General features: G+C 39.8%; 1 protein-coding gene across 8 annotated transcripts in view; it reads right to left on the bottom strand.

Moving 5' to 3' along the window:
• The window catches only part of SLC41A2 (solute carrier family 41 member 2), a 145197-nt gene that overhangs the window by 78279 nt on the left and 45006 nt on the right, over positions 1–21912 (bottom strand). For all 8 annotated transcript variants that reach the window (XM_027541914.1, XM_027541911.1, XM_027541916.1 and 5 more), the window contains one exon: positions 6794–6901. In XM_027541914.1, the coding sequence (XP_027397715.1) occupies positions 6794–6901 (108 nt within the window). The remainder of the gene's footprint in view (positions 1–6793; positions 6902–21912) is intronic.

Below are 21912 nucleotides of genomic sequence, written 5' to 3'. Positions count from 1 at the left end.
AGATTCTTTACCACTGAGCCACCAACTGGGGAGCCCAAAAATCTTATTTTATTTCTAAATTTTTTAGAAATAATTTCTTAGCACTGAGGGCTGCTAGACTGATCTTGTGGCCATTATACTTCATAGCTGTAATACTATGCAGATGCCCACTTTCAAATGAAGTCATTAGAGAATCAAGATTGTTTTTGGCTAGTTTTGCCAGTCTAGATACGGCTGAGAATGATGGTGTTATCAAATTATTAGGCTTTCTCTCCTAAACAGGAAAAGAAATATAATTGATAAAGGACTTCTATACTCTTTAATTTACAGGTTTGATGTTTTGGTTAATAGTAATGATGCATTTTCATTGAAATAATTCCATAAACTGAAATTTTGTATATTGCTTCATGATGATGCTTTCTAAATATTTTCAGAGTCAAAGGAATGTTGCCTTAACACATTTTTAAATTTTAATATTTTACACATACTTACTGCTTCACATGATCACTTGAGAAAAATCTGCGTTTAAATTTTGGATCTTTTCAAAGTGTAACAATGGAGTGATGTGTCTGGCTTCCAAGACATCAAAAAAGTAATGAAATTTCATTGGTATCTCAGCTTTTATTGAATTCATGACACTTTTAGTCCCTTCTCAAGAGTAGGATAGTAGGATAGAGATCATGTAAGAATAATTTGTATACTCAAGGTGCATCCATTTGGGTACTTAAGATGTTTCCAATAAAAGAACTGCTTTTCTGTAAGCAATCACTGATTATTAGTAAGTCCTGAGACTGTTGCCTTCAGTGTGTACTAGTAAGGCTATTTTATCCAAGCAATCCTTCTTAATATATAACTTTCCCCCCTTGTTTTTATATCTTACTGAAGTACATCACAAGGCAGCTTTGAAATCCCTTCTATGTCATGTAATTTTCCTTAGGCCAGAAGTTTTGAATCTGTAAGAGGGACTCCAGCTTTGAGAACCATAGCTTAGAAGGCCCCACTTTGGTCCTCCATTAGCCGTGCCCCTTTCAACAGGGTGAAGAGTGCATGGGACCCAAGCAGTGTGCCCACTCAACACCTGTGCCTCATCCCATTCTAAGCCACACTTCAGATACCTAGGACAGTAGAAGTCCATGACCAAACGGCCTTGAGTCCAATTCCAGGGCCTCTTCCTGAAGCCAATCCTCCTGAAGACAGGCCATGCCACCTCTGGTGCATGCCTAAACCCAGGAGTGCTCAGAGGCTGGCTGGCTGTTGAGGGTGTAGATGGATGTGAGGTCTGAGGGATGTGTGAGGTCTCCCACAGTGCAGACCATAGAGCCAAGGGTGGGGAATGAAGTGGGGCAGGGCTCAGACCAGGAACTGGCTCCTTCCACAACACTGTGTTCCAAAACAGAACCCAAGGAGTCCAAGAAGTATAAATTTGATGCTGGACTTTCAGATTGTCAGAGGAAACATTTGTAAAGGTGGAAAGATGGAGTTTTTTTTAATGTGTAAGCTTGTTGTATAATTTTAAACTAAGTGCACATATGGCTACATGGGCCTCTGTTTTTATTCCTGCCCCAGGCTCAACTGTGAAAGTCAATCTGTACAGAATGCCTTTAAACATCTGATACTATTACACTGACATCATTATACTGATCAGATACAATAGTAAACTGGAATGGTCTTTTCCCAGATTTTGATATGCCTGACTCACTTTTATCATTCAGGTTCCTTGGTAGCTCAGCTGGTAAAGAATCCACCTGCAATGCAGGAGACCCCAGTTCGATTCCTGGGTCGGGAAGATCCCTGGAGAAGGGATTGACTACCCACTCCAGTATTCTTGGGCTTCCCTGGTGGCTCAACTGGTAAAGAATCCACCCACAATGTGTGAGACCTGTATTTGATCCTGGGGTGGGAAGATCCCCACCCAGTGGGGAAGACTACCCACATCAGTATTCTGGCCTGGAGAATTCCATGGACTGTATAGTCCATTGGGTCACAAAGAGTCAGACACGACCGAGAGACTTTCACTTTCCATTTTCCAGCTTACACACCACCTGAGAGAATTTGTCCCTAACCACCTAATATAAAACAGCTCTTGTGAATCACCCTTCATCACATTACCCTGTTTTATGTTCTTTAATGCCTCTACCAATATCTGAAATTATTTATGTAAATTCTACCATAGCAGAGACCATGCCTGCCTTGTTATTCATCTGCAAACTCATGGATTCTTATCTAGTGCTATGAGTTATAATTTGGAAATATCATTATTTATTTTGTTGCTCAAATTGTCCCAGATCTGGTTTGTACATTACCCTTTCATCATTACCTATCATTCTTTGTTTGTTTCTTCTAGCATTTCTTTACTTTATGGCACAAGATGTTTCAGGGTCATTCTGAACTTTTATGTTCAAATCTAAGGAACTCCAGCTTCTATTATTCTCCAGTTCTTTTACTACTCAATAATGTAAAATTAAAGACTAGACTAAAGTGAATTTACAAAGTAATTCTATGTGGTTTGGTTCCAACTGATACCTCTGTATATTAACTTCAACTAACTACAGAGATAAGCCACAGGGTTATATTTACAAATAATATTTTTTAATATAAAAAGTTAAGTTTTAAAACATACATACCCCAGATATAGTATAGTGGTACTAAGACCAAGACCATAGGAGAGCATTTTTACAATGTAGAGGAGGAGATCATTCAGTTCAGTTAAGTTCAGTTGCTCAGTCGTGTCCGACTCTTTGCGACCCCATGAATGGCAGCACACCAGGCCTCCCTGTCCATCACCAACTCCCGGAGTCCACCCAAACCCATGTCCATCGAGTTGGTGATGCCATCCAACCATCTCATCCTCTGTCGTCCCTTCTCCTCCTGCCCTCAATCTTTGCCAGCATCAGGGTCTTTTCAAATGAGTCAGCTCTTCCCATCAGGTGGCCAAAGTATTGGAGTTTCAGCTTCAACATCATTCCTTCCAATGAACACCCAGGACTGATCTGCTTTAGGATGGACTACTGATCTCCTTGCAGTCCAAGGGACTCTCAAGAGTCTTCTCCAACACCACAGTTCAACAGCATCAATTCTTTGGCACTCAGCTTTCTTTTTAGTCCAACTCTCACATCCATACATGACTACTGGAAAAACCATAGCCTTGACTAGACGCCAGTACTTTGGCCACCTCATGTGAAGAGTTGACTCATTGGAAAAGACTCTGATGCTGGGAGGGATTGGGGGCAAGAGGAGAAGGGGACGACAGAGGATGAGATGGCTGGATGGCATCACTGACTCGATGGACGTGAGTCTCAGTGAACTCTGGGAGTTGGTGATGGACAGGGAGGCCTGGTGTGCTGCGATTCATGGGGTCGCAAAGAGTCAGACACGACTGAGCAACTGATCTGATCTGATCTGACTAGATGGACCTTTGTTGGCAAAGTAATGTCTCTGCTTTTTAATATGCTGTCTAGGTTGGTCATAACTTTCCTTCCAAGGAGTAAGCATCTTTTAATTTCATGGCTGCAATCACCATCTGCAGTGATTTTTGGAGCCCATAAAAATAAAGTCAGCCATTGTTTCCACTGTTTCCCCATCTATTTGCCATGAAGTGATGGGACCAGATGCCATGATCTTAGTTTTCTGAATGTTGAACTTTAAGCCAACTTTTTCACTCTCCTCTTTCGCTTTCATCAAGAGGCTCTTTAGTTCTTCTTCACTTTCTGCCATAAGGGTGGTGTCATCTGCATATCTGAGGTTATTGATATTTCTCCCAGCAATCTTGATTCCAGCTTGTGTTTCCTCCAGCCCAGAGCGTCTCATGATGTACTCTGCATATAAGTTAAATAAGCAGGGTGACAATATGCAGCCTTGACATACTCCTTTTCCTATTTGGAACCAGTCTGTTGTTCCATGTCCAGTTCTAACTGTTGCTTCCTGACCTGAATACAGGTTTCTCAAGAGGCAGGTCAGGTGGTCTGGTATTCCCATCTCTTTTAGAATTTTCCACAGTTTATTGTGATCCACACAGTCAAAGGCTTTGGCATAGTCAATAAAGCTGAAATAGATGTTTTTCTGGTGTGGCTGAGAAGAGCTACCCCAGGCCCGAGGCCAGGGGCAGCGGCTGACAGGAGCTACCCCAGGCCTAAGGTAAGGAGCAGCAGCTGAGCTTTGCTGGAGCAGCCGTTAAGAGATACCCCACATCCAAGGTAAGAGAAACCCAAGTAAGATGGTAGGCACTGAGAGAGGGCATCAGAGGGCAGACACACTGAAACCACAATCACAGACAACAGGCCAATCTGATCACACGGACCACAGTCTTGTCTAACTCAATGAAACTAAGCCATGCCATGTGGAGCCACTCAAGACGGACGAGTCATGGTGGAGAGGTCTGACAAAATGTGGTCCACTGGAGAAGGAGATTATTAGGGTTTTGCTATTGTGTTTATTTACTGGTTTTATAAACTCAGACACAGTTATCCTGTACAAGTAAAAGGAAAAGTTCTGGAATATGACTTATTTCACCACATACTACCTCTGTGTCTTCAGGAAAGTTACTCAATTGTTCAAAGCCTCAGTTCCTCCTCTGTAAAACAGGAATAGTGTTTATCTCATAGGGTTTGTTATAAGACATCCTAAAGCAGTTAGCACAGTGCTGGCACATTATGCGTACGTGTTAAGTCCCTTTAGTCATGCCGACTCTTTCCAACTCTATAAGCCTGCCAGGCTCCTCAGTCCATGGGGTTCTCTAGGCAAGAATACTGGACTGGGTTGCCACTTTCTTCTCCAGGGGATCTTTCCGACCCAGGGATCGAACTCATATCTCCTGTCTCCTGCACTGTCAGGTGGGTTCTTTATCACTAGTGCCACCTGGGAAACCCGGCACATTATGAGAACTCACTAATACTCAGCACTTCATTATTGCCTGGATGGAGTATGGCTATATGACCTTTTATATACAAGCAAACAGCTTAGAAGTTTCCATTGGGTATATGTAGCAGTTCTTGAAAAAGCAAATAATAATGTTAATAAAACATTACTTAATGCATTTCCTTTCCAAGCATCTGTTTCACTCAAGAAAACTTAGGGACCTCAGAGCTGCCTGGAGAAAAATGAGGAGAGGGGAGAAGGAGGAAAAGGGGGCTTCTAGCTAAACACAGTTGTTCAGCTTCCACATCTTCATTACCCTTAGATACACAAATGTTTTTTCCTAGTTCACAGACAGATTCATAGGCTGCATCTTCTTTAAAGGAAAAAACAAACCTCATATACTAACAGCACTGCAATCAGTAATGACAGCTTAGTTAATTTGGGGCTAACATTCAATGTGGTGCTGGAAAAGACTCTTGAGAGTCCCTTGGACTGCATGGAGATCAAACCAGTCAATCCTAAAGGAAATCAACCCTGAATATTCACTGGAAGGACTGATGCTGAAGCTGAAGCTCCAATACTTTGGCCACCTGATGCAAAGAGCCAACTCATTAGAAAAGACCCTGATGCTACGGAAAGACTGAAGGCAAAGGAGAAGAGGGTGGCAGAGGATGAGATGGTTAGACAGCATCACCAACTCAATGGACATGTATTTTAGCAAACTCCATGATACAGGGGAGGACAGAGGAGCCCGGGGTGCTACAGTCTACAGGGTCACAAAGAGTTAGACATGACTTAGCAACTGAACAACAACAGTAACGTTCAATGGGCTGATGGTTCACTGAAGTGAGCCTCACTAGCTACATGGACTAATGATAATTTGGTTCCACAATGGTGGAACCCCCAAAGAATATTATAGTGAGAAAACAAAATCCTTTTTGTCTACTAAAAAAAAAAAACTCAGAACCCTGCTAGTGGCAGTATTTTTAAAAGTGTTTAATGTTTCTGGATGACTGTTTTCTAGTATGTGGCTAAAGCCATAAGAGTATGCTTTTTTCCTCCCCTGAACAATAATTTCATCTTAGAATTTGCCCAAAAGAAATTAGAGTATATAACTGTATATACAAGAATAGTCATAACAGTAAACATTAAAAAGACCCTACATATTCAATAACAGATTAAATCCCAGTAGAGCTATACAACAGAAAAACACACAGCCAATAAAAATGGCATAGGTCCACATTTCTTGATATGGAAAGATGATCATGATGTCTCTTCAAATGGATATCAAAGATTATAAATGAGAATATGTATGATTCCTGTTTTTTTTTTTTTAAGAATATAGTGTGTGTGTGTGTGTGTGTATCACATTATGCCAAACCTATGTGTAAGTAGAGTTATCCAAGTATAGAAGGATCTATAACAAAATAGTAATAGAGATTGTGTCTAGGTAAAGAATTGAGGGTAGTTTTAAATTTTCTTCTTTATACGTTTTCCCTTTCCTTCAGTTTTTACAATAAGCATGTATTACTTTTACAATCACAGAAAATCTAAATGCCAATCAACCAACCATCAAACCATAAAGAATCTCAGTGTCTGACTTGCCCATGTCTTAAGCACTGATGATGACTGCCAGAATCCCCTGAAGTGAAAGGAGGCAAGAATGTTACTTCTTCTCAGGGTAAAGGAGGGTCTGTAATTCCCAAATCAGACAGCCCAGGGAACTTTCAGGACATGATAACAGGCATAACTACTTAGCATAGCCCTGAGGTTCAGAAACTTATCAGTAGAGAGAGGAGAAAATTTTTTTTCCTCATAAAAGTTCTCCTCAATAGAGAGGAACAGCATATGTGATATATATACACACAAAGAGACACAGACACACACACACACATATATATCCGTGTGTGTGTGCACATGTGTAGAAAATATACATACTTAGAGGTAGGAATGAACTTACTGCAGTGGATAATCTGGATGCCAGTGTCATTTCCAAGTTCCCTTTGAGACCAAGAAGTGCAGGAACTAAAATGAAAACTTCTGTTACTTTTTTGAACACCTCCCAGTGCTGCAAGGAAAAAAAAAATAATTTTCAACACACTTTAAAAACACTTTAGAATAAAGATTTCCAAAATTTTCAGCTTTTTTCCCCCAATGTTGCATCTACGTTTTAAGTAACTACATAGGTCATTTAATCATTGAACATTCAGCTTAACCCATTCCCATAGATAGGGGAAAAGTGGAAACAGTGACAGATTTTGCTTTCTTGGGTTCCAAAATCACTACAAATGGTGACTGCAGCCATGAAATAAAAAGATGCTTGCTCCTTGGAAGAAAAGCTATGACAAACCTAGATGGCATATTAAAAAGCAGATATTACTTTGCTGACAAAAGGTCTGTATAGTCAAAACTATGGTTTTTCCAGTAGTTATGTATGGATGTGAGAGTTGGATCATAAAGAGGGCTGAGTGCCAAAGAACTGATGCTTTCAAACTGTGGTACTAGAGAAGACTCTTGAGAGTCCCTTGGACTGCAAGGAGATCCAGCCAGTCAATCCTAAGGGAAGTCAATCCTGAATATTCACTGGAAGGACTGATGCTAAAGCTGACGCTACAATAGTTTGGCCACCTGATGCAAAGAGCAGACTCACTGGAAAAGACCCTGATGCTGGGAAAGATTGAGGGCAAGAAAAGAAGAGGGCGATAGAGGACGAGATGGCTGGATGGCATCATAGACTCAGGACATGAGTTTGAGCAAACACCAGGATGTAGGGAAGGACAGGGAAGCTTGGCATGCTGCAGTCCGTGGGGTTGCAAACAGTTAAACACGACTTAGCGACTGAACAACAACTTCCAGAGTTCTGAAGCCTTGAGTTACTTTAGAAGACTCAGTTACAGTTGGGAATAATAGTTGATAAAGTCATTGTATCTCATAGTATATCTAGCTTGTTACACAATCTTTTTTTTTTTGGCTGCCCTAGGTCTTCGTTGTGGCACACAGACTTTCTCTAACTCTGGTATATGAGCTTAATTGCCCAGCATCATGTGGGATGTTAGTTCCTGCATCAGGGATTGAATTCCACATTTCTGTAAAGCAGATTCTTAACCATTGGACCACCAAGTTAAGTCCAACTCTGTTACTCTTAAAGTCTACTTTATCTCTTAATGATGCCAAGTCAGTGTAACTAGTGATTAGGAGCACAGATTCAAGAACCAGATAAACTGTATTTGAATCTTGGTTCCAACACTGATTATAACCAACCTACAGAAAAATTACAGTAATATTATTAGCTAGCTTCACAAATGAAGAAATAGAGATTCAGATAAAGTGATTTTCCCAAGACCAAAAGATGGGACCTAAAATTGACCCCAGAAGTTCTGAGTTGTCCCACGTTCTGCTCCCCACTTTAGGATGTGAGGCAAGAGGCTGTAAAGCACAGGATCATAAAGAGCACGAAACTGGAAATCAAGGCATGGATCTGTCACAAACTGGCTGTCTAATCTTTGATGAGTTATGTACTTTTCTGATTTCAACTTCTTCAACCATGAAATGAAGATACTATCATGTCCTGTTGAGCCTATGGAGAAATATCATAATAATGAAAACAAGAGATATTAGAGCACTTTATAAACTGGAAATGCCATACAAATAACTAACACAAAATGCTACTTCACAAGTGCTATTAAGAGGTGATTGTCCCAGTATGAGACTTTAGTAACTAAGAATCTTAATTTATGCCAAAACATATCAAGAATACAGTCCTGTCACTAATACCAATACAGTTGAGAAAAGACTTAAATCTATCAGATAAGTGAAAGGAAATTTTAATTTGTCTCCAAAGTTTCCCTAGAGGCTGTTCCAAATAGATGTTGAACTAGGGACTAAAGAGAGTTCAGGAAATATTTGTCAGACCAGTCTCTGGTAAAAACCTGGTTCAAAGGATTCACAAGTGAATCCATCCAGGGATTCAATTAAGGATGGAGCTAAAAGAGGCACTGGAGGTCCAGAAACCTCTCAGATTCCTTAACCTATGAAAGAAACTACCAAACAATTTTGCCTGTGTTTTATGTTGGGTAAGAACTCTGCTGTCCTAATGGGATATGCATCCTTCCGAGATGACGGTGATGATGACAACGAACAAGAACAGACAATAATAATAATAAATACGAACAGCAGTCAACATTCACTGATTGCTGGTTATGTGCCAGTCACTGTTCTAGCCTTCATCATTTAATTTTCACAACAAACTTATGAGATAGCATTTTTATCAGATTAGACATAATTCAGGAATATGTTTTACCTAGGTCATAATTTTAAGACACCTATCTATACAATGATTTTAAATTTCTCTATGAGTCACATGCACTCCATCTGTGGATCTGTTGGGATGCAGTCCATTGGGTTCCTAACATCCTTTCCGAGTGTAATTAAAATCAAATGCTCCTGTGAGAATTCCTATGAAAACACTTACACTTTAGCACTGATATAACAATAAGAACTTTCGCATACTGCTTTCCTACCTTGTGCCCAACAGATCCTGCGTTCTTCTCTCTATAGCCTGCACACATGTGCTTATTGAAGTTCTCAAACTTTCTCAGCTCACAGCACCCGAAGCATCTCAGAAATGTTTTCATGGCTTCCTTTGGTCAAAAGAAATACCTAACAGTCCTGCCAAGCAGCTAGGTCCAAACAATTTAATAGGTATTTATTCCCTAACAATTCTTTAGCCTTCTAAAGAAATAACACAAACACTGGAAGGAAAATATTGTATTTTTATGTCCTCTAACAACATTAATTTCTAATGGGATGTGTGTATCTCTTGGGTACTGCATAACTTCTCAAACCTTGTAACCGGAAACCACTGCCTTCATTTCTTGTTCCATGTTGACTTTTGTGTGACACCTGCTTTTTTTTCCCAGCACTGTTGAAAATCTAGCTTTGCAGAGGTATGTCATCAAGAGAAATGCAGTATGATCTAATGCTGAATGCTAAACCACCTCGAGCCAGTGGTCTGTAGTGATGTCCAAGAGATGTCACCGTGTTTCCCTCAAAAATTTAATATACACCACAGCGCCTCTAAGGTCCAGCCACACAGATTGGGAAATATGAGAATAGTGAGGAACACTATGGTACAGTAGCCAAAGGGAGGGATTCTGCAATCAGATTATCTGGGTTGGAATTCTGATACTAATTCCCAGGCAGGAAGGCCAGCAGTCTCCTAACAGAGGAAATAGGCTGCAAGTGTCAGACATTTTTTCTCTCTCTCTTTAGCGGCAAGAGGAAACAAACTACTAGTGTTATATTTTTTCCCCTTCTCTATAAAAATTTAAAAAGAGGTTTCTTTTAAAATTCTGTGTTGCCATGACAACACCTGGTTTCACCTGAACTTAGTTAATGATTTCAGTCACTCAGTCGTGTCCGACTCTTTGCAACCCCATGGACTGTAGCACGCCAGGCCGCCCTGTCCATCACCCACTCCCGGAGCCTCCTCAAACTCATCTCCACTGAGTCGGTGATGCCATCCAACCATCTCATCCTCTGTCGTCCCCTTCTTCTCCTGCCTTCAGTCTTTTCCAGCATCAGGGTCTTTTCCAATGAGTCAGTTCTTCACATCAGGTGGCCTAAGTATTGGAGTTTCAGCTTCAGCATCAGTCCTTCCAATGAATATTCAGGACTGATTTCCTTTAGGATGGACTGGCTGGATCTCCTTTCAGTCCAAGGGACTCTCAAGAGGCTTCTCCAACACCACAGTTCAAAAGCATCAATTCTTTGGTGCTCAGCTTTCTTTTTAGTCCAACTCTCACATCCATACATGACTACTGGAAAAACCATAGCTTTGACTAGATGGACCTTTGTCGGCAAAGTAATGTCTCTGCTTTTAAATAAGCTGTCTAGGTTGGTCATAACTTTTCTTCCAAGGAGTAAACATCTTTTAATTTCATGGCTGGTCACCATCTGCAGTGATTTTGGAGCCCAAGAAAATAAAGTCTCTCACTGTTTCCACTGTTTCCCCATCTATTTGCCATGAACTGATGGGACCAGATGCCATGATCTTCATTTTTTAAATGTTGAGTTTGAAGCCAGCTTTTCCACTTTCTTTCACTTTCATCAGGAGGCTCTTTAGTTCTTCTTCTTCACTTTCTGCCATAAGGGTGGTGTCATTTGCATATTTGAAGTTATTGATGTTTGTCCTGGCAATCTTGATTCCAGCTTGTGCTTCATCTAGCCTGGCATTTTGCATGATGCATTGCAGAAGGAAATGGCAACCCACTCCAGTGTTCTTGCCTGGAGAATCCCAGGGATGGGGGAGCCTGGTGGGCTGCCGTCTATGGGGTCACACAGAGTTGGACACAACTGAAGCAACTTAGCAGCAGCAGCAGCTCTGCATAGAAGTTAAATAAGTAGGGTGACAATATACAGCCTTGACATACTCCTATCCCAGTTTGGAACCAGTCCATTGTTTCATGTCCAGTTCTAACTGTTGCTTCCTGACCTGCATACAGAATTCTCAAGAGGCAGGTCAGGTGGTCTGCTATTCCCATTTCTGTAAGAATTTTCCACAGTTTGTTGTGATCAACACAGTCAAAGGCTTGGCCACAGTCAATGAAGCAGAAATAGATGTTTTTCTGGAACTCTCTTGCTTTTTCGATGATCCAACAGATGTTGGCAATTTGGTCTTTGGTTCCTCTGCCTTTTCTAAATCCAGCTTGAACATCTGGAAGTTCCCAGTTCATGTACTGTTGAAGCCTGGCTTGGAGAATTTTGAGCATTACTTTACTAGCATGTGAGATGAGAGCAATTGTGGGGTAGTTTGAGCATTCTTTGTATTGCCCACCTGAACTGAACTTTTCTCAAACCTTGAGTTAACCAATGCATTTTTCTTTTTTTTTTAATTTATTTATTTTTATTTATTATTATTATTATTATTTTACTTTACAATATTGTATTGGTTTTGCCATAAATCAACATGAATCTGCCACGGGTATACACGTGTTCCCCGTCCTGAACCCCCCTCCCACCTCCCTCCCCATACCATCCCTCTGGGTCATCCCAGTGCACCAGCCCCAAGCATCCTGTATCCTGCATTGAACCTGGACTGGCAATTCATTTTTTTTTTTTTTTATCTTTTCTTTTTCTTTTTTAAATTTTATTTTATTTTTAAACTTTACAATATTGTATTAGTTTTGCCAAATACCGAAATGAATCCACCACAGGTATACCTGTGTTCCCCGTCCTGAACCCCCCTCCCACCTCCCTCCCCATACCCTCCCTCTGGGTCATCCCAGTGCACCAGCCCCAAGCATCCAGTATTGTGCATCGAACCTGGACTGGCGACTCGTTTCATACATGATATTATACATGTTTCAATGCCATTCTCCCAAATCTCCCCACCCTCTCCCTCTCCCACCCAATGCATTTTTCCTATGGAAATGTTAGTCTTAAGCTATGTTAATGAACTATGTATTTACCCTAGACTCTGTCTTCAAGTGGGTTCTGCCTAAGACTCAGAACTGACTTGACAAGCCAGTATATTTCACTCATGCAAATATTCTCTTAAACTATGTTAATGAGACTGTATTTGCTTGGAAACCTGCCTTTCTTGTCATGTCAATCATTTTATGGCCTGAGACAACTCACTTTGTGCCAATTTTATCTCAAAATGCATGTTGTGGGTAAGGGGCCTGGTGCCAGTCTCTGAGTTTTGAGACATTTCCTTTCCTCTAATTAGCAGACTGCCCACTCCAGTATTCTTGCCTGGTCCCATGGATGGAGGAGCCTGGTAGGCTGCAGTCCATGGGGTTGCAAAGAGTCGGACACAACTGAGCAACTTCACTTTCTCTTTTCACTTTCATGCATTGGAGAAGGAAATGGCAACCCACTCCAGTATTCTTGCCTGGAGAATCGCAGGGACGGGGGAGCCTGGTGGGCTGCCGTCTATGGGGTCACACAGAGACAGACACGACTGAAGTGACTTAGCAGCAGCAGTAGTAGCTATATAACATCCAGCTAAAGACTAGCAGGGGGGGCACTCTTTCTGCTCTCTTCTGATATCTATGTCAGAAGCTTTCTATATCTCTTTTATACTTTATACTTTAATAAAACTTTATTACACAAAAGCTCTGAGCGATCAAGCCTTGTCACTGGTCCCAAATTGAATTCTTCTCATCTGGAGGCCAAGAATCCTGGTGTCCTTAGTGGCTCAGCAACAACCTTTCACTATTTTTACTGTATGCCTTGAGTATGCTATGTAAAACTATGCTTTACTTTCTCCACCTAAAATAGAGTCATAACTGTACCTACCTCATACGATTGTGTTCAGAACCATTTCTGTACATTGTAATAAATAACAATATTGAGACTTTATTAGTTCTAACACCGAAACATATTATCAGTAAATCTTCCTGTAAGGAGGAAGTAATGAAAAAAAATATCCAGACATGGAATGCTGATACAGCTAGTGACCCTGTTAGGGGAAGCACACTGACTGAAACCGCCCACCCTGGCCAGGCACCATAGTAACCATTTGCATGAGTTGTTTTCTGACAGGAGGTCTTGGTAAGGAATACGGAACTAATAAGCCACCACCAACTGAAGAGTTCAGGAAAGGTCAAAAGGAGACACCACATGTCCGACAACCTTCCAGAATCCTTCTCTCTGGCATCCATCTTGGCCAAACAAGGCGTGCACCACCAGGAAGGACTCCTGAGTCAGATGATTGGCTAAGGACAACCAGGAAACTAATGCCATCACCATAAAACCTGAGATGCAAGCCATGTGACACAGCTGTTCTCTTGGGTTCCCTGACCCTACTGCTCTCCACCCAAGTGCCCTTTCCCAGTAAACTCTCTTGCTTTGTCAGCACATATGTCTCCTCGGACAATTTGTTTCCGAGTGTTAGACAAGAGCCCAGGTTTGGGCCTTGGAAGGGGTCCCCCTTCCTGCAACACCCCCAGTAAATTTCACCTACTTACAAATTTTGCCATGATACAGACATGTCCTCCAAGGCAAATTATTATGCAGTGCAAGCTTCCACAAGACTCTGCCCTACAGAAATCGGTTTTTAATCTTACCTAATTTTGGACACCTGTCAATAACCAGAATCTTGGGCAAGAACCCACTTCTCAAATGTAATGTTGGATTGCTTACAAATGTACTACACATTTGAAACCTATCCATTAGTGCCCCAAAGGACAAACAAATATGAAACTTAAGAAAAAAACAAATAACATAAGCTGCTCCTGCTGCTGGGGAACACATAAATAGAGTCTTAAAAATAAATAGAAAAGATTAAAAAATATCTGATTGGTAAAACATGCTTATGTAATTTTAAAACATATAACAGAGAAGAATTGTTTCTCATTTTAACTTAGTTTTAAAAAGTTAAACCCATTCACTTTTAAACATATGACTCAATGACCAACCTCATTCATAATTATAAAATGCAAATTAAAAGATGATCAACTTTCTTCTGTGAGACTGGTACAGGTCAAAAAGTTGGATAAAGTTTGAGAGTTTGGAATGGACATGTATGCACTGCTATATTTAAAATGGATAACCAACAAGGACCTACTGTATAGCACATGAAACTCTGCTCAATGTTATGTGTCAGCCTGGATGACAGGGGAGTCTGGGGGAGAACGGATACATGTACATGTAAGTCCCTCAGCTGTCCACCTGAAACTATTAAAACACTGTTAATCAGCTCTATTCCAATACAAAATAAAAAGTTTTAAAAAATAAAAATTTAAATTTTTAACAACTTGAATAATACTCTGTTGGTAAGAGTATTAATATAAGGAAACAGGCACTCTATTATACTTTTGGTGAGAACATAAATGTAAAGGTTTAACTTTGCGGGGCGGCGGGGGGGCCTGGAATTCAGCAATATGTATCAAATGTAAAATGCACATAATTGTCGACTAAAAACTCTACTTCAAGGAAAGTTACCTTACAAATAAACTTGAACATGAGTTCAAACACGTACATATAATGAGTCAACTTCATCATTGTTCAGAATCACAAAAGATCTGAGGCACTTTAAATCTCCTTCATTAGGTAACTTGGTAGAAAAACAATGATACATCTTTGCATAGCTGGAGAAGAATCTGGTAAATCTGTGTGTATCTATAAGGAAGCTCCAATATAAATTAAGAAGAGCAAGGTAAAGGGCAGCATTATAGGATGTTTTTTGCTTCTGTTTTTTAGTGAATACACACACATATTAACATGTATGTATGCATCTTCATGCATTTAACTTCAGTTGAAGGCGACAAAAAAATTATACCACTAAATTCTAAAGAAGAGAATAGGGCAAGGGCATGCAGAAGATTCTTTTCTCCATTACATATTCTTTCATACAGCTTAGATATGCTCAACCAGATACACGTTTTTCATTAAACTTTTTGAAATAATTATAGATTCACATGCAATTATAAAAAGTAATACAGAGAGATTCCCATGTACCCTGTATCAAATTTACCCCAATGCTAACATCTCTCAAAACTCTAGGACAATCTCACAACCAGGATAATGACATTGATAGTCAAAATACAGCACATTTCTATCACCACAAGGTTTCCCTATTGCCCTTTTATAGCCATGTCCACTTTTCTTCACTTCCAATCCCTTCTTAGTCCCTGGCAAACACTAATCAGCTCTTTATGTCTATAAAATGTCAACTCAAGAATTTTTATAAATGAATGTAGTATGTATAACCTTTTGAGATTTGCTTTTTCCGCTCAGCATAATTCTCTGGAGATTCATCTAGATTGCTGCATGTGTCAATAGCTCATTCCTTTTTGTTGCTGAGCAGTATTCCAGCATACAGATTCACCAAAGTTTAACCATTCAGTTATTGAAGGACATCTGGCGTGTATCCAGTTCTTGGCTATTATAAGTAAAGCAGCTGTAAACATTCACATACAGGAGCTGTATAAGCATTAAGTCCTCATTCTCTGCAATAAATGCCCAGGAATGCAATATCTAGGTTGCAAGACAGTTAATACCTAGGTTTTGTTTTGTTTTTAAAGAAACTATTGAAGTGTTTTCCAGAGTGACTGTATCATTTTAAATTCCCACCAGCAATATATGAATGACGCCACTTCTCTGCATTCTCAATGGCACTTGATACTACTACTGTTGTTTATTATAACCATGCTGATAGATACATAGTGATAGCTCATTGTGGTTTTCATGTGTATTCTCTAATGGCGAAAGATACTGAATATCTTTTCAAGCTTATTTACAATCCCTACACATTCTTCAGCAAAATGCCTTTATGGTTTTTTGCCAGTTTTCCAACTGGGCTGTTTTTGTTTTTATTGTTGAGTTTTTGAGAGTTCTTTATTCTAGTCTTTTGTCAGATGTGTGGTTTGCAAATATTTTCTTCCACTTGGTAGCCTGTGTTTTCCTCCCTTTAATGAAGTCACTCACAGAACAAAAATTGTATTTGATGAAGTCCAGTTTATCCATTTTTCCTTTTGTGGATCATCCTCTTGGTGTCAAGTCTAGGCATGTTCACCCCTCCACCGATACCACAGTCTTGATTACTGTGGTCATCTTAATAAACTTGGAATCAAGGAGACAGATCCTTTCCACTTTATTCTTATTTTCAAAAAAGAAAATTCTACATTCTGTCCCTTTGTGTGTACATTTTAGAATATTATTTATTCTATAAAGAAATCTTATGGAGATTTTAAAAGTTCTGTTATACACTACATCAATTTGGGGAGAACTGACATCTTTACTATGTCAAATCTTCTAAGCCATGAATACAAGTCTCTCCATTTATTTAGATGTTCCTTGATTCTTTCATTGGTGTTTTATAGCTTTCAGCATATAAGTCCTGTACACGTTTTGTAAGATTTACATCCAGGTATTTATTTTTTGAGTAAATGTTATTGTCATCAACCACAAACTGGAACTTGCCATGGGTAATTGCCATCTACAAGGATTAAATCAGGTGTTGCTGCAGCCGTTGACCTCCAACACCCCCTGAAGGACTTCAGGGTGGAGAGCAGAAATGAGGTACTCTGTGCTCCAGGAAAACTGGCAGGACAGGTCTTCAGATAGTCAGATATTCTCAGGAGCTGATTTTATGAGCCCAATTCTTCTATCTCCTCATATCTAGAAAAACACTAAAATCCTTCATGGTGATGACTGTTTCTCATGACTAGCAGAAGCTTCACGAGACCAGCAGAAACTTCCTACAAAAAAATATATGCTTGATTGCATGTGCACCCCCTTTACCAAAATCACATATATAACTTTCCTTTCCCCCTGCTTCTCTGGAGCAGTCTCTCAAAACTTAACTCACAACTCTCACATTGTGCATTTTTTTTCAGTTGACAGTTATTTTTTAATTTCAACATACTCATTGCTAGAATCTGAATTTCTTTTTTTGTACATATCGGGTATCCATGGCCTTGCTGAGCTCATTTATCAGTTCTCAGAGTTTTTGTTTTGATTTTGGTAGATTCCTTGAGATTTTCTAAGTAGACCATGATGTCATCTGCAAATAGGAAGTTTTATTTCCTCCTTTCCAACCTGTATGTCTTTTATTTCCTTTTCTTAAACTATTGCATTATGCTGAATAAAGGTAATGAGTGTGGACATCCTTGCTTTGAACCTGTTCTTAGGAGAAAAGCAATCAGTATTTCACCATTAAGTACAAGGTTGATGAAGTTCTACTCTGTTCCTATTTGTTTTTGTTTTTGTTTTTTTAATCATGAATGCATGTTGGATTTTGTCAACTGCTTTTTCTGTATCAGTTGATAACAGTCATGTGATTTTCTTCTTTAGCCCGTTTATATGGTGAATTACAGTGATTTTCAAATTGTGAACAAGACTTTCATCCCTGGAATAAACTTCATTTTCCATGGTGTATAATTCATAATATGTTGCTAAATTCTATCTGCCAATGTTTTGTTAAGGATTTTTTTGTCTACATTTATGGCAACCCACTCCAGTGTTCTTGCCTGGAGAATCCCAGGGACGGTGGAGCCTGGTTGGCTGCCGTCTATGGGGTCACACAGGGTCGGACACGACTGAAGCGACTTAGCAGCAGCAGCAGTAGCAGGATAACTATTGGTCTGTGGGTTTTGGGAGACGGGGTTGGGTTTGTTTGTTTGTGTTTTGCATTGTCTTTGGTTTGGTATCTGGGTAATACTAGCTTCTTGAAGTGAATTGGTAAGTGTTCCTTCCTTATCAATTTTCCAGAAAAGCTTGTGTAGAATTAGTGTTGATTCTGCTTTAAACATTTGGTAGAATTTTGGGTGAAACTATCTGTGTCTGAAGATTTCTTTTTGGGGAGTTTCTAAAAGTATGAATTCAAATTCCTTAGTGAATAAGAGCTATTCAAAATACCCACTTCATTTTGGGTGAAATGTGGTAACTGCGTTTATAGTTTAAGTTGTAAAATTTATGTGTGCAGAGTCATTTATAGCATTTCTTTATTACCCTTTTGATGTCTGCAGAATCTGTAGTGATATCCCCTATGTTGTTCTGATACTGGTAATGTCTTCTCTCTTTTTTTTCATTGTCAGTCTGCTACAAATTGTCAGTTTTATTGATCTTTTCAAAGAATCAAATGCTTGTTTCACTGATTTTTTTTCTATTATCTTCCTGCTTTCAATGTCATTGAGTTTTGCTTTTATATTTATTATTTCCTTTCTTCTGCTTGTTTTTGGTATATTCTATTCATTTTTTCTAAGTCTGAGATGGGAGCATAGGTGATGGATTTGAGATTTTTTTCATTCTGAGGTATGCATTCAGGTCTACAAATTTCTATCTCTGGACCACTGCACCTGTGACTCACAAATTTTGATACTGTACTTTCATTTTCACCCAGTTCAATGTTTTGTTTTGTTTTTTATTTTTCTTGAGACTTCCTCTTTAACCAACGGGTTCTCTGAAAATATGCTGTTTCATCTCTGAAGATTCTGCTGTTACTGCTTTCAAGTTTGATTACACTGTGGTCGAAGAACATACTCTGATTTCAATATTTTGAATTTGTTGGGGTTTCTGTGATGGCTCAGGATATGGACTATCTCTAAATATGATCAGTAAGAGCTTGAGCAGAATGGCATTCTGCTGTTTCTTGGGTGGAGTGTTCTGTAAACGTCAGTTAGATCTTGTTGATTGGTGCCGTTGTCAGATTCTTCTACGTCCCTACTCATCTACTGTCTAGTTTTCTATCAGTTACCGAGAGAAGAGTGTTGAAGTCTCCAACTGTAACTGCGGATTTTTCTATTTCTCTTTCCAGGTCTCTTGGGGCCCTCTCATTATCAGCGGACAAGATGAAATTCCCAGCACTCTACTTGCCCTTCTCTGATACCATCTTGGCTAAAGTACTACAGCACCTCATTTCAGCCTCCTTCACCCCACCCCGGCCCCCAGCTTTACTGAGGTACAACTGACAAACAGAACTGTAATATATTAAAGGGTAAAGCAGGATGACTTAAAATACATACACATTACGAAAGCAATTCCACCAAAAAGTTAACTAATATATTCATCACCTCACAGTTACTTTTTCTTTTTTCAGTGTGAATGCTTAAGACCTATTCTCTTAGCAAATATTGAGTATGCAATTCAGTGTTATCAACTACAGTCAACATGCTGTACAGTAGATCCTCAGAACACACTTAGCTTATAAGCGAAAGTCTGTACCCTTCTACCAACTTCTCCCTGTTTCCTTCACCCCCTCAGGCCCTGGCAATTACTGCTCTACTCTCAGTTTTTATGACTTTGACTTTTCTTTGATAAGAGATACCATGCATTATTTGTCTTTCTCTATTTTATTTTACTTAGCAGAATGCCCTCCAGGCGCCCCACTGGGGCTCTGCTGAGGTGGCTGTGGGTGGGGCCACAGTTTTCTCTGTAGTGTTTGGCTAGAGTAGAGCAGTTATTGTCTAAAACTTTTCTGTCTTGTTAGGGCGTTCCTTTCCTAGTCCTGCAGCTACAAAGACCAGACTTAGGTGGGTTTGGCTTTGTCTGAGGTTGTTTGCATATCTCTGCTGCCGGCTTTTTTAGCTCCAAATCTGGGATAAATGTGGGCTTCCCTGGTGGCTCAGACAGTAAAGAATCTGCCCGCAATGCAGGTGACTCAGGTTTGATTCCTGGGTTGGGAAGCTCCCCTTGAGAAGGGAATGGCTACCCACTTCAGTATTCTTGCCTGGAGAATTCCATGGAGAGAGGAGCCTGGAGGGCTACCATCCGTGGGGTCACAAAAAGTCAAACATGACTTGAGCAACTAACACTTTCACTTTCTGGGATATATGAAGCAAAAGAAAACCTCAGGAACTCATTAATGTTTTGCTCCTTGAGCCCTAAGGGGCCTTGCCAGCCTCCTTCTTTCTTTCAGAGTCTTCTTATGTGTGTTTTATATAAAGTTTCTGGGGTTTGGGGGGTACTTAATGGGAGGAAAAGTGAAAGTATATTTACTGCAGCTTCCCAGAAGTAGAATTACATTTATTATTTTTGAAGTAAAAACCAGAAACATTACATCAGCGTGTTAGTGCCTTCCTCAGGTCACGGTTATGTTAAAAGAGGAATTTTATCTTTAATACAAACTCTTAAAACTACAGCTATACCTTGTAAGGAGGGACAAACGTGATGTCCCTAGCTTTGCGAAACGAGAAACTGATGACAAAAAATTAATCTAACACTGATAGTGTCCTCTTACCTTCTCTTTGCACTTTTCAAAACACACTGGTATTTAACCCACAAAACTTCAACACACTATCCCTTTCCTCTCTGATCTCTCTACTTTATACATCAGAAAAACAGTGTTACTCAGAATTCCAGGGTCAGTGCATCATTCTATCTGAATTCTGAAACATACACAAACTGCATTAGCAGCATAGTAATTAAGGAATACTTGAGAGTCATACTATGGTTGATTTCAAAAGAAGATTTTTCAGCATTCCAATAATACCGTCTTCATAAAATACAAAAGATCTTGGGGTTTTGTAGCCATCAGCTTCCAATAATATTCTAAGTATAAATTTACCTAGGAAACTCCTGGAAAGTCCAAAGGTATTAGCTCAGTTTACTTGTATTTCTTTTAGATGGATGGGTGGCTATCACTAATCCTACGTGATAGATTAAGTCTATAGACAATCTGAGATACATATATAGCATGTTATGCAGGGAACATGATTTAGCCACATACAGGGCTCTGTCATTTACTAGCTGTGTATTCATATATTCTTGGGTAAATCACTTACAACTCTGTTCATTTTTAGTAAGGGAAGAAAAAACAAGGAGCTTGGATCAGGTGATTTCTAAGGATTTCCAAATCTGACATTCTATGACTTAAAACTCTTAAATTTGATTATCAAAATTCAGGGATCTTTATAACTGAGGTAGAGTTTAATTTTATTTCATTCATTATATTATCAAGGAATCACCGAACATCTGCTCTGTGTAAGGCATTAGGCTGGTTTTTTGGTCTGGGCCCTACTTAAATGGGACCAAAAACTATGTGGCCTAACTATTCTACCCGACCCCATTTACTAGCAAGAAAGGAACCTGGATTACTTTAGATGATTAGTTCTCAAACTTTTACCCATAAGACTCTTTGCGACCCCATCGACTGTATAGTCCATGGGATCCTCTAGGCCAGAATACTGGAGTGGGTAGCCTTTCCCTTCTCCAGGGGATCTTCCCAACCCAGGGATCGAAACCAGGTCTCCCGCATTGAAGACGGATTCTTCTCCAGCTGAGCCACAAGGGAAGCCCGTCAAGACACCAGGAATGCTTATATAGATTGCTGGGCCCCACCCTGAGGGTTTCTGATTCAGAGGAACTGGAATGGAGCTTGAGAATCTGTGTATCTAACAAGCTCCTGGATGCGCTAGTTCAAGGAGCACACATGGAGAACCACTGATTCAGATAAAGTCCCACATGTCGGGGGTCTCTGCTGTAAAGCTGGTGCTCTTGCCTCTTCACACTCTTTCATCTCCATTTTCCTTGCAACAATATTCATTCCCTCTTTACTGAGAAGCAGTTACATTCCTTTTTTTGTGTGTAGTTCTGATAAAATTACTGATCCAAATGCCCCTCTGTTCCACGGAT

This window comes from Bos indicus x Bos taurus, chromosome 5 (genome assembly GCF_003369695.1).
Source record: "Bos indicus x Bos taurus breed Angus x Brahman F1 hybrid chromosome 5, Bos_hybrid_MaternalHap_v2.0, whole genome shotgun sequence".
In the NCBI taxonomy this organism is placed as follows: domain Eukaryota; kingdom Metazoa; phylum Chordata; class Mammalia; order Artiodactyla; family Bovidae; genus Bos; species Bos indicus x Bos taurus.
This window is presented reverse-complemented; position numbering and strand designations above follow the sequence as displayed.